General features: G+C 39.5%; 3 protein-coding genes across 3 annotated transcripts; all 3 read right to left on the reverse strand.

Annotated features, from left to right (window-relative positions):
- Positions 1 to 90: 90 nt before the first annotated feature.
- Positions 91 to 3,380, reverse strand: LOC111617716. Its single transcript, XM_023359005.1, has 2 exons — positions 2,692 to 3,380; positions 91 to 986 (listed from the first exon to the last, which is right to left on the reverse strand). The coding sequence occupies exons 1-2, from the start codon at positions 3,155 to 3,157 to the stop codon at positions 391 to 393; spliced, it is 1,062 nt and encodes a 353-aa protein (XP_023214773.1). The 5' UTR covers positions 3,158 to 3,380; the 3' UTR covers positions 91 to 390.
- A 495-nt stretch (positions 3,381 to 3,875) lies between these two features.
- LOC111617712 lies at positions 3,876 to 4,995 on the reverse strand. The gene has a single exon (XM_023359003.1). It carries the CDS (start codon positions 4,917 to 4,919, stop codon positions 3,876 to 3,878), a length of 1,044 nt encoding a protein of 347 aa, XP_023214771.1. The 5' UTR covers positions 4,920 to 4,995.
- Positions 4,996 to 10,178: 5,183 nt separating this feature from the next.
- On the reverse strand, positions 10,179 to 10,727 carry LOC111617714. The gene has a single exon (XM_023359004.1). It carries the CDS (start codon positions 10,715 to 10,717, stop codon positions 10,277 to 10,279), a length of 441 nt encoding a protein of 146 aa, XP_023214772.1. The 5' UTR covers positions 10,718 to 10,727; the 3' UTR covers positions 10,179 to 10,276.
- Between the last annotated feature and the right edge of the window lie 1,903 nt (positions 10,728 to 12,630).

Below are 12,630 nucleotides of genomic sequence, written 5' to 3' on the forward strand. Positions count from 1 at the left end.
AGATTGAATCCTTTTAAAGTAATTCTTTCTCCAGGTTTCAGATGGGTTTCCTGGAGTGCCACGCAGAGAGATGAGGTAGATGATGTCAAGTGTTTAATGTCAGAGAAGTTGTTGCGAAAACCACGACAGTTCCATTGGATTATTTTATAACCCATTATGTGTTTGAGGCAGCATTCTTTGTGAAGGTATCCCTCTTTAGCTTTACGGCTGATTTGCCTTTTGGAGGTGAAGTTGGTGGTGTCACCTCCTTATTAGTCTCCTCGTCAGAGATGTCAGAAAACTCACTCATAGACTGAGCCTCTGATCTCTTAGACTTGGAGATGGCTGCTTTTAATTTTTGTTTATTGAGCGGGTTCTTAGCGGCCTTCTTCGAACCCACGTTCCTTGTTATTACCCCGTTTTAGGTAGGGGTGTTTTGGTTTTCTTGCTCTCCTTTTCTGCTGTTTGGTCAGATGGTATAAGCAAACATTTTTCGTGGCGAGTTAGAGATTCTTTTGGTGAAACAGAAATGTCTGTCTGAACTCCACATGTCTTTGTGGATTTCAGAACAGCAGCAAATGTCTTCTGTTTCACTGGTGCATTTAAAGTGACCATGCGTCGTGCCTCTGGGTAAGGTATATTATTCAACATCTTTACCCGCTGAATCTCTTTCTCTCTTTGCCACGTGGGGCATTTTCGGGAATAGGCAGGATGGGCCTCTTTGCAGTTGACGCAGCATGGAGTGGTTGTACACTCAGTACCTTGGTGGCCTTCAGCTCCACACTGTGCACATAAACTTTTGCCTCTACATGATGTTTGGGAATGTCCAAATCGCTGGCATTTAAAGCAACGCAGCGGATTTGGAATGTACGGACGAACCGAACAGCGCAGATATCCTGCAGTAACAAATGATGGTAATGTTGGCTTTCCGAAAGTAAGAATAAGATGTTTAGTTGGTATCAACTTGCCGTCTCGACGAATGGAGATGCGTCGGACAGCAGTGACACCTTGATCTGAAAGACNACTGTTTCCTATTATTATGTTGTGTATATAAAGCTACGTTTGCTTCACGTATTGAGTTATTGATATTCACTGAAATGAAATATTTAAACAGAAACAAATTTTTTATAGGAATATGAAATAGTACAGTTGACACTAACACTGAGTATGATACCAGAAAAATCTAAAATCTCAAAAAAGTAAAGTACAATGAACATACTTCAAATGTTTCTAAACTTCAAACACTTCAGAGTTCAAATGCTAAATTCAACAAAAATTTACCTTAGAGTTTGAATAATGCTTCAAAGTTTGAACTGTGCATGCAATGGGAAAATGCAGTCAAAGCATAAATGTAATCTGTTTTGCACCCAAGACATTTCTTGCCTTGGCTTTTTCAAAAAAATACCAAAAAAAAATTTGCAGATACTTTATAGTACTTGTAATAAGTTGCATTAAAAGTCTTCTCCATGATTTTTAATGCAGCTTACTACTATACTAAAGAATATCCAGATACACTACACCACAATAATCCTAAAAGACCAATACCATGATTTTACCAGCAGAGAGAAGGGTACAGAACTTGTAATGTAGGTCTTATGGAAAAATTGCACCATTCATATATACATGTATGCTACAGTACTGTTTTTGACCATTGTTAAAAGTGTATGAGGAATTTTCATGCTGATAGCATTTTATGAAAAATTTCATAACAAGTTGGTGTTCTTGGGCAGATATTAAACATTCTGACACAATATTCAATGACAAGATGGGAAAGAAAGCCAGGAAGTTTATATTTCATCCAATATGTGACAGTTATTTGAAGTATATGGAAAATGAGGTTTGATTGAACTACATTGTAGCATTTATTGAAAATAAAATTAGTTCACATATTTACTGGATAACTTACATATAATCCATTACAATTACTGCATATTAAGACTTATTACAAGCATAATTATTCTTTAAGTATTAAAATTTGGTTTTCAAATAACAATTGATATTATGTAGTTTTTTTATTAGTTTTGCATTTTCTAATNCCTCGATTAACCGAGAGTCCTAGTCGGCAAATTTTAAATGTCTGCTAGTGATGTGGCGCTACAATATTTGGCTATGTCTTGGCTACTTTAATATTATTTTTACGTGTTTTAGCTGGCAACACTGGATCGACTACGAAAGAGAGCCAGTATTTAAACGAAGCTTAATTTTCTAATTTTTAACGATACAATAGCAAGGATTATTATTTTAAAAAATTTCTGTTAGTCTTAACATCGATGAAAATTCAACGCGAAGTAGGTTAATAGTGATATACTAATATACTAATTACATGGGATATAATAATGTACAGTAGAGCCGAATCAATTGGGGACTGGGGTGGTTCGAATAACTGATATTTCGGATAACAAATCATGTACGAAAAAATATATTAATTTATCCCATGTTCAAATTTTTCTTTGTTGCGTGTCGCTTCACGTTGAATTTTCGTCTATGTTAAGCCTAACGAAGGCTATTGTATCGTTAAAAATTATATTTTTATTTTGTACAAACAAAANAAGCAACGCAGCGGATTTGGAATGTACGGACGAACCGAACAGCGCAGATATCCTGCAGTAACAAATGATGGTAATGTTGGCTTTCCGAAAGTAAGAATAAGATGTTTAGTTGGTATCAACTTGCCGTCTCGACGAATGGAGATGCGTCGGACAGCAGTGACACCTTGATTTGAAAGACCGATCTGAATATCTGATTCATCTTCAGACATCAGATCGATCTCGGATATCACCCCACGTGATGAGTATAGACTTCCGTGTGGGGTGACAGTGACTTCCATGTCTCCCAGTGTTTTTGTTGCTAATAGATTTACTGTTTGTTGAGGTGAGGCTGTTTCTACCAGCAGGTCCCCTGACCTCAATTTTTGTATCTTTTTCAAGTGTCCAATCGTTGATTCAAATATTTTTTGAATAAGAAATGGAGAGCATTTTGACAGTGGTTTATCACCAATTGCATGAACTATCAAGTAGGTTGCAGTGCTGGAAATGTTGGTTGTTACTAAAGGTAACTTATCCCTGTTTGGTTGTTTTAAATTTTTGGAATCCATATTTAGACAAAGCAATTCAGCTCCTAGTGACCCCACCCACCATGGGGCCCAACAAGGGGATGCCGTCACATGGGAGACTCCCATAGACTGTCACACCAGGGTTTCCCAGGAGCTATACCATCACAATGCAGTCAAGAAGAGCACATCTTGTCTGACATGTCCACCCGGTCTGCATCGATCGGTTGACTCCAAGCCGAGGTCAAGAATGACTCAACGACCAGCCAATTGACTCAAACGGAGCCTGATTTGAGCCTCCCGTTTATCCGAAGCAGGGGCCAAAGCAGTGTGTTGGGGACGTTATGTTGCCCCTCAACTACCAGGATCCCCCCTTTCCGGCATACGGGACACCACGCACGGCAAACACGTGGGTGGGCGTTCAGATCCCATGGATGGTAAAGAAGAGTTACTAAACCATCTCTGGGAGGTCCCCTCACCACGAACAGGAACCCACATCGAGGGGCAGATAGATAACGTAGATAATGTTAAGTGTTTAATGTCAGAGAAGTTGTTGCGGAAACCACGACAGTTCCATTGAATTATTTTATAATCCATTATGTGTTTGAGGCAGCATTCTTTGCAAGGGTATCCCTCTTTAATTTAATAGGGGGTTTCTCTTTTGGAGGTGACATTAATTTTGTAACCTCCTTGTGAGTCTCGTCTTCAGAGAAGTCAGAGAACTCGCTCATAGATTAAGCCTCTGACTTTTTTGATTTAGAGAGAGCAGCTTTCACTCTCTGTTTGTTTAACGGGTTCTTACTTGCCTTTTTGGAACTCACATTTCTGGTTGTTACCCCTGTTTTAGTTACAGGGGTTTTGGTCTTTGTGTTTGCCGTTTCTTCTGCTTGTGTAGGTGGGTTAGTAAACATTTTGTATGGCGAGTAAGAGATTCACTTGGTGATACAGAAATATCTGTTTGAACTCCACATGTTTTTGTGGATTTCAAAACAGAAGCAAAAGTTTTTTGTTTTAATGTTGTAGTTTGAGTGACCAAGCGACGGGCCTCTGGGTATGGTATGTTATTTGTGGTTTTTACCCGTTGAATCTCCTTTTCTCTCTGCCATGCAGGACATTTCCTTGAGTACGCAGGATGGGCATCTTTACAATTCACACAGCATGGAGAATTGGTGCACTCGGTACTCTCGTGACCTTCAGTCTGACACTGTGTGCATGTGCTTTTCCCACGGCAGGATGTTTGTGAATGTCCAAATCGCTGGCATTTGAAGCAACGCAGCGGATTTAAAACATACGGACGAAGTGGGCAGCGCAGATAACCTGCTGTGCTAGCAGATGGCAAAGTTAGTTTGTTAAAAGTTAAAATTAAGTGTTTAGTAGGAATTAACTTGCCGTCTCGACGAATGGAGATGCGTCGAACAGCAGTAACTTCTTGATCTGAAAGACCAATCTGGATATCTGATTCATCCTCAGACATCAGATCAATTTCAGATATCACACCACGTGAAGAGTTCAGACTTGTGTGTGGTGTGATAGTGACTTGTATGTCTCCTAGAGACTTCATTTTCAATAGTTTTTCTGACTGTTGAGGGGAGGCTGCTTCCACAAGTAGATCTCCTGACCTCAATTTTTGGATTTTTTTAAGGTGCCCAATGGTCGACTCAAAAAGTTTCTGGATTAAAAAAGGAGAGCGTTTAGACAAAGGTGTTTCTCCTGTAGCGTGAACAATAAGGTAAGTTGGTTGATTGGAGGAATTAACCTCCTTTGGTGGCAGTGCATTGGTAGATGTTTTAGATTTTAGAGAATCCATATTTAGAGATAATAATTCAGCTCCTAGTGACCCCACCCACCACGGGGCCCAACAAGGGGATGCCGTCACATGGAAGACTCCCATAGACCGTGACACCAGGGTTTCCCAGGAGCTATACCCTCACAATGCAGTCAAGAAGAGCACATCTTGGCTGACGTGTCCGCCCGGTCTGCATCGATCAGTTGACTCCAGGCCGAGGTCAAGAATGACTCAACGACCAGCCGATTGACTCAAACGGAGCCTGATTTGAGCCTCCCGTTTATCCGAAGCAAGGGCCAAAGCAGTGTGTTGGGGACTTTATGTTGCCCCTCAACTACCAGGATCCCCCTTTCCGGCATACGGGACACCACGCACGGCAAACAGGTGGGTGGGCGTTCAGATCCCAGAGATGGTAAAGAGGAGTTTCTAAACCATCTCTGGAAGGTCCCCTCACCACGGACAGGAACCCACATCGAGGGGTTAAAGTCTTTCCCATTGTTTTCTCAGCTGCCTGAATAATACTAGTAGTGACTACTTCAACTGCATCATTGATATCAGCAGTATTGACCATTTCCTCAGTGATGTCAGCCAAAGAGGAGAATGCAGGCCAATCTGCCATTTCAAGTTTCCAGCGTGGTGGACGAGCTGTTTCACAGCTTTCTCTGCCTCGGTATTTTAGAAATATTGGGAAGTGGTCACTAGAGAGTGGATTACATCCAACCTCCCATGTAAATGCTAAAAACAGGTTTGGGCTTGCTAAGGATAGATCAATGGCAGTGAACGTTCTTGTTGGGGCATGAAAGTATGTCACTTCTCCCGTATTAAATAAATATAGTTGCTGATTGCTNAACGGCGATTAAAATTATTTATATTAATGATGTCTCCAAACTTCAACGAAGTTATCGCAGAAAAAAAAGTTATTGGAAATCGGACGTAATATGCTGAGCTGTTCCGCGACGAAAACAAGCTTTAGCAATATCGATGTCGAATGGTGCACACTCGGTTAGTAATCCTACAATTTTTTGTTTATAGCGTAGTTTTTACGGATTATTCCCAAAAAAAAGTATACGTATTTTGGAAATGTTGAGTCGGTTAGTCTAGAATCGATTAATTTTATGGAAGAAAACCTTTCAATCAGCAGTAGTCCGTAAACTTTACACGTGTCAAGCTGTGATTGGAACGACTCGTAAGAAATCGGATTCCTAAAAAATGGAACGTATCTATGACCTTATAGGGAGGGTCGACTTTTGTATATGTTTTCAGATTGTCCATTTTCTTGATAGTGTTTCTCCCTTTCCTGAAGCCGTACTGCCGGTTACACATGATACCATTACTCTCATAGTGATAGACAATACGATTGACAAGGAGAGCATCCAGCACTTTCCCGATAAATGACAGAAGTGATATTGGTCTGAAGTCTGAGGCAGAAGATGGCGGTGAGTTTCTGTTCTTTGNATGCTGAGAAGGACTTGCTGACTTAGCAGCTGCATCAGCTTCTTCATTTCCTCTTATTCCTACGTGGCCTGGGACCCGACAAAATTTTATAGAGACATTCCTTGCAAAAAGATGACAAATTAGTTTCTGAATTTTAATAACTATGGAGTAAGAACTAGGTTCATACGAGATCAAAGCCTGAAGTGCACTAACTGAGTCAGTGTAAATCACGCAGCCACGATGACCTTTTCTATTTATGTATTTCAGGGCTAAATAAATAGCCTGCGACTCCGCAGAAAAGATGGAAGAGTTCGATGCTATTTGTTCTGCCACAATTTCATCCTGGCAGACGAAGGCTGAGCCAACGTAGTTATCCGATTTCGATCCATCAGTGTATATAGGAATTAAATTCCTGTCACGAAGTTGAATTTCTGCGAAGTACTGTTTATAGACATAGTCTGGTGTGGTTTCTTTTGAAAACTGCTTTAAGCTTAAATCAACATCTATCGCTGGTGTTGACCAAGGTAGAATACTATTAAACTCAACATGCGAGATGTTGCTTCTGTTAATGTCCATCATGCTGCTCACATTCTCCATTCTTATGGCGAATGCAGGGACACAACTTGGGCGTGCTTCATATAACCTTTTCAGCTGAGTATCTAATACTGTACAATCAACTGAAGGTTTAGTAACAGAATTTTGTTTCATATAATAAAAAAAGAGACAACTGTTCTCTCCTAACAGATAGTGGAGGCTCATAAGCATCCACATACAGACTTTGGACTGGAGAGGTGCGGAAGGCACCAGTGCACAAACGTAATGCTTGATGGTGGATTGGATCCAGCAACCGAAGAGTAGATTTCCTTGCAGAGCCATATACAACACATCCGTAGTCCAGCTTAGAGCGAACAAGGGCCCTATAGATCTTGAGCATAGAACATTTGTCTGCTCCCCAGGATGAGCAGCACAGTACCTTTAAAAGGTTTAGAGATTTAAACATCTACTCTTCAAATTGCGCAAGTGCGGCAAAAATGTCAGTTTATGGTCAAACAACACGCCCAAAAATTTTGCCTCGTTCACCATTGGAATTTTTACCCCATTTAAGTAAATTTCTGGATCCAGGTGCAAACCACGCCTTCGGCAAAAGTGCATGCACGAGGTCTTCTCCGTGTTAAAACTAAAACCATTGGTCTTGGACCAATGGTCTATACGATTTAGGGAGGTTTTCAGTTGTCTCTCGATGAAGCTCATGTTGCTAGACTGACAGGAGATCTGAAAGTCATCCACATACAAAGAGTGTTTCACACTAGGAGGAAGACAGTTAGCTATGCTATTAATTTTAATTAGGAACAGAGTCACATTCAGAATAGAGCCTTGAGGAACACCTTCTTGTTGCGTGAAAGGCCTAGATAATGTGTTGCCCATCCTGACTTGGAATCTTCGATTCTCTAAGAAGTTTTTTATAAAAATCGGCAAATTACCCCGCAATCCGAATTGGTCCAGATCACGGAGTATCCCGTATCGCCAACAGCGATCGTAGGCCTTCTCTATATCAAAAAACACAGATACTAAGTGCTGTCGTCTGACAAACGCTTCGCGTATAGATGTTTCAAGGTTTACTAAGTTGTCATTGGTACATCTGTTCCTACGAAAACCACTCTGATGTGGTGAAAAGTATTCATTTTTCTCTAGGAGATACATCAGACGTCTGTTTACCATCCTCTCAAAGAGTTTACAGAGACAACTTGTCAGAGAGATTGGTCTGTAATTAGAGGGATTCTTGTGGTTTTTACCAGGTTTTGGAATGGGGATAATAATTGATAGTCTCCAAAAGTCAGGAAAAGTATTTTCTCTCCATATTCTGTTAAACAGATGTAGGAGATTTGAAAGGGAATTGTTTGACAGATTTTTAATCATGCTGTAGTGGATTTTATCCAGACCTACAGCACTATTCCCAATGCGAGAAATTGCTGTTTGTAATTCTATTCTGGTAAATGGCACATTATATTCCTCATTAGATAAGGAATGAAAGTTTAAACATTGTTTTTCTCTTTGGGCTTTATAAGCCTGAAAATTTCTTGAATACATAATATTGCTGGATGAAGCAGAAAATGTTTCACCCAATAAATCAGCAATACCCTGTATATCGCTGATTATTGTGCCATTATTTTCCAGCATGGACAGAGAATGAGAAGCATATTTCCCATTAATTTTATGGATTTTATCCCAGACTGCTTTTGAGCTAGTGGAAGATGTTATGCTAGAAAAATACTTCCTCCAAGAATCCCTTTGGCTTTGCCTTCTAACTCTTCTGGCATTTGCCTTTGCTTTTTTAAAAGCTATCAAATTTCTAGCAGTGGGGTATCTTCTAAAAATTCCCCATGCATTCTTTTGTGCTTTAAATGCTGCCTCGCAATTCTGATTCCACCATGGTTTCAAATGCTTTAGATATCTAGTTGATGTTTTCCCCATTGTTTTTTCCGCTGCCTGAACAATAGTACAGGTGACAACTTCAACTGCATCATTGATGTCTGCAATATTTACCANCTGAGAAAATACGTGGAGAAAAAATATTTTTTGAGAACTATAAATGCTAGACTTATGCAGTTTTCGTGATTGTTTTCTTCTGAGTTTATTTTACATAGAAAAAATTGTTTTTGATTTTATTTTTAAATAAATTTGTCATTTTCGATTTTTTATAGAAATAGACCTGGTACAAAGCTCAAGGTCATCTATAGTCTAGACGAAAATGTTCTTTTTTCTGTCTTTTTCTGTAATTTTTGTGCTAATTTTTATGATATTACAATTTCATTTAGTTTATTACATATTTCCATTATACTTTTCAGTATTTATGGTGATAATTTTTATTTATTTAAACGTAAATGCAATGTATTAATGTAATTTTTGTTGTATTTATAGTTATTTAGTGAGTTTTTGTACTAATGTAATCTCTTATATGTTTGTTTTTGACAGCTTTCTGTTATTTATTACATTTTTATTCAACTTTGTTAATTACTTTACAAGATAATATTGTAAACAGAAGCACATGTCTTTAGCAGTGACGTGATGGGTCATGTGACCACATTAACACGTGGCGACACCATTCGGTTGGTTGGTTGGTTATCGTTTATTGGCGCAAGGGCAACATAGGCCAAGCTGCGCCATATCAAATGGTGTGATTATATATACAAATAAATAAATATATAATGTAAAATATTAAGTATAAATAAATAAATAATATAATAAATAACAAAACCAATAACAAAANGCAGTATTGACCATTTCCTCAGTGATGTCAGCCAAAGAGGAGAATGCAGGCCAATCTGCCATTTCAAGTTTCCAGCGTGGTGGACGAGCTGTTTCACAGCTTTCTCTGCCTCGGTATTTTAGAAATATTGGGAAGTGGTCACTAGAGAGTGGATTACATCCAATCTCCCATGTAAATGCTAAAAACAGGTTTGGGCTTGCTAAGGATAGATCAATGGCAGTGAACGTTCTTGTTGGGGCATGAAAGTATGTCACTTCTCCCGTATTAAATAAATATAGTTGCTGATTGCTTATGAGTCTTTCAATGGCCATGCCTCGACGATTGATGTCGGGACTGCCCCACATAGGATTGTGGCCATTGAAATCACCAAGTAACAGGAACGGAGTTGGCAGCTGTTCAACTAATGCATCCAATTCATCTTCGTTGACTCTGACATCTGGTGGCAGGTATACAGAACAAACTGTGACGGTTACTCCAATAGAAATTTTGACTGCGACAGCTTGCAACTCTGTTGTTATTTGTACAGGCAAAGATGAGATGTGATTGGAAACCAGGATAGCCACACCGCCACTGGCACGGTTGTGGCTATCGTCATCCTTGCGGTACAGTCCAAATCCTTTTAAAGTAATTCTCTCTCCAGGTTTTAGATGAGTCTCCTGGAGTGCCACGCAGAGAGATGAGGTAGATGATGTTAAATGTTTAATGTCAGAGAAGTTATTGCGGAAACCACGACAGTTCCATTGGATTATTTTATAATCCATTATGTGTTTGAGGCAGCGTTCTTTGTGAAGGTATCCCTCTTTAGTTTTACGGCTGATTTGCCTTTTGGAGGTGAAGTTGGTGGTGTCACCCCCTTATTATTCTCTTCATCAGAGAGGTCAGAGAACTCGCTCATAGACTGAGTCTCTGATTTTTTAGATTTAGACAGGGCTGCTTTTATTCTTTGTTTATTAAGTGGGTTTTTACTGGCTTTTTTGGAACCCACATTCCTAGTTCTTATCCCTGTTTTAGGTATGAGCAGTTTTGCTTTGTTATTCTCTTTTTCTGTTGCTTTGGTAGGTGGTGTCAGCAGGCATTTTTCATGGCGAGTCAGAGATTTATTTGGCGAAACAAAAATGTCTGTCTGAACTCCACATGTCTTTGTGGATTTCAGAACATCAGCAAATGTCTTCTGTTTCACTGGTGCACTTAAAGTGACCATGCGACGTGCCTATGGGTAAGAGATATTATTAAAAATCTTCAATCGCTGAATTTCTTTCTCTCTCTGCCATGTAGTGCATTTTCGGGAATATGCAGAATGGGAATCTTTGCAGTTTACACAGCATGGAGAACTTGTGCATTCAGTACTCTCATGGTCTTCATTTCCACACTGTGCACGTGCTTTTTTTCCTCTGCATGATGTTTGGGAGTGTCCAAACCGCTGGCATTTAAAGCAACGCAGCGGGTTTGGAATGTATGGGCAGACTGGGCAACGGAGATATCCTGCCGCAACAGAAGATGGCAATGTTAGTTTGTTGAAAGTCAATATAAGGTGTTTTGTTGGTATCAACTTGCCATCTCGACCGATAGAAATTCGTCGAACGGCAGTGACACCTTGGTTAGTTAGTTAGTTAGTTTTAGTTTTTTTTTGGCACAAGAGCCATGTAGGCTAAGCTGCGCCAAGGCAAATACTACAAATTTTATACATCACACACAACAAACATAAGACACAAATAAATAAACAAACAAACAGACGACAACAACATATATATACAACAATATAAATAAGCAAAAACAATGTAAATAAAACTCTGAAATTAGTAAAAAAATAAATAAGTAATCAAATCTCTCTATACATATTATTGACTTTCAGAAAGTCCACTATGTTTTCCAGATTTGGCCTCTGGCCCAAAATCTCTCCCAAGCCTGCATTTCCAAAATGCTGTCTTCGACTTTGGTCAAAAGCAACGCAATTGCAAAGTATGTGTTTAACGCTTACAGTACAGTTGCAATACTGATATACTGGTTCCTCGTCACCCTTCAAAAGATGTTGATGAGTCAGTCGAGTGTGTCCAATTCTCAAACGAGTAAGGATAACCTCAGATCTCCTATCATATTGTCTATTACCTGTCCACTTTTCTATCAAAGGTTTGATCTCGTACAGTTTATTGTGGGTTTGTGCATTCCACATAATTTGCCATCTCTCTGCTAGTCGTTTTTTAATGACTACCTTCAAGTCACCTCCTTCAAAACGCATTGTATGCTGAGAAAGACATGCTGACTTAGCAGCTGCATCAGCTTCTTCATTTCCTCTTATTCCTACGTGGCCTGGAACCCAACAAAATTTTATAGAGAAATTCCTTGCAAGAAGATGACAAATTAGTTTCTGAATTTTAATAACTATGGAGTGGGAACTAGGTTCATACGAGATCAAAGCCTGAAGTGCACTAACTGAGTCAGTGTAAATCACGCAGCAACGATGACCTTTTCTATTTATGTATTTTAGGGCTAAATAAATAGCCTGCAACTCCGCAGTAAAGATGGAGGAATTCAATGCTATTTGTTCTGCCACAATTTCATTTTGGCAAACAAAGACTAAGCCAACGTAGTTATCTGATTTCGATCCATCAGTATAAATAGGAATTGAATTCCTGTCACAATGTTGAATTTGTGCGAAGTGCTGTCTATAGATGCAGTCTGGCGTGGTTTCTTTGGGAAATTGCTTTAAGCTTAAATCAACATAAAACAACATCTATCGCTGGGGTTGACCAAGGTGGAATACTATTAAACTCAGCCTGTAAGATGTTGCTTGTGTTAAGGTCAATTGGGCTGCTCACATTCTCCATTCTTATGTTGAATGTAGGGACACAGCTTGGGCGAGCTTCAAATAACCTTTTCAGCTGAGTATCTAATGCCGTACAATCAACTGAAGATTTAGCTTGGGATTTCTGTTTAATGTAATAGAAAAGAGACAACTGTTCTCTCCTGAGTGTTAGTGGAGGCTCATAAGCATCCACATACAAGCTTTGTACAGGAGAAGTGCGAAAGGCACCAGTGCACAAACGCAAAGCTTCATGATGGATTGGATCCAGCATCCGAAGAGTCGATTCGCGTGCAGAGCCGTAAACAATGCAT

The sequence above is a fragment of the Centruroides sculpturatus genome, unplaced genomic scaffold (genome assembly GCF_000671375.1).
Source record: "Centruroides sculpturatus isolate CEXI.00-Female unplaced genomic scaffold, Cexi_2.0 scaffold1895, whole genome shotgun sequence".
Lineage (NCBI taxonomy): Eukaryota > Metazoa > Arthropoda > Arachnida > Scorpiones > Buthidae > Centruroides > Centruroides sculpturatus.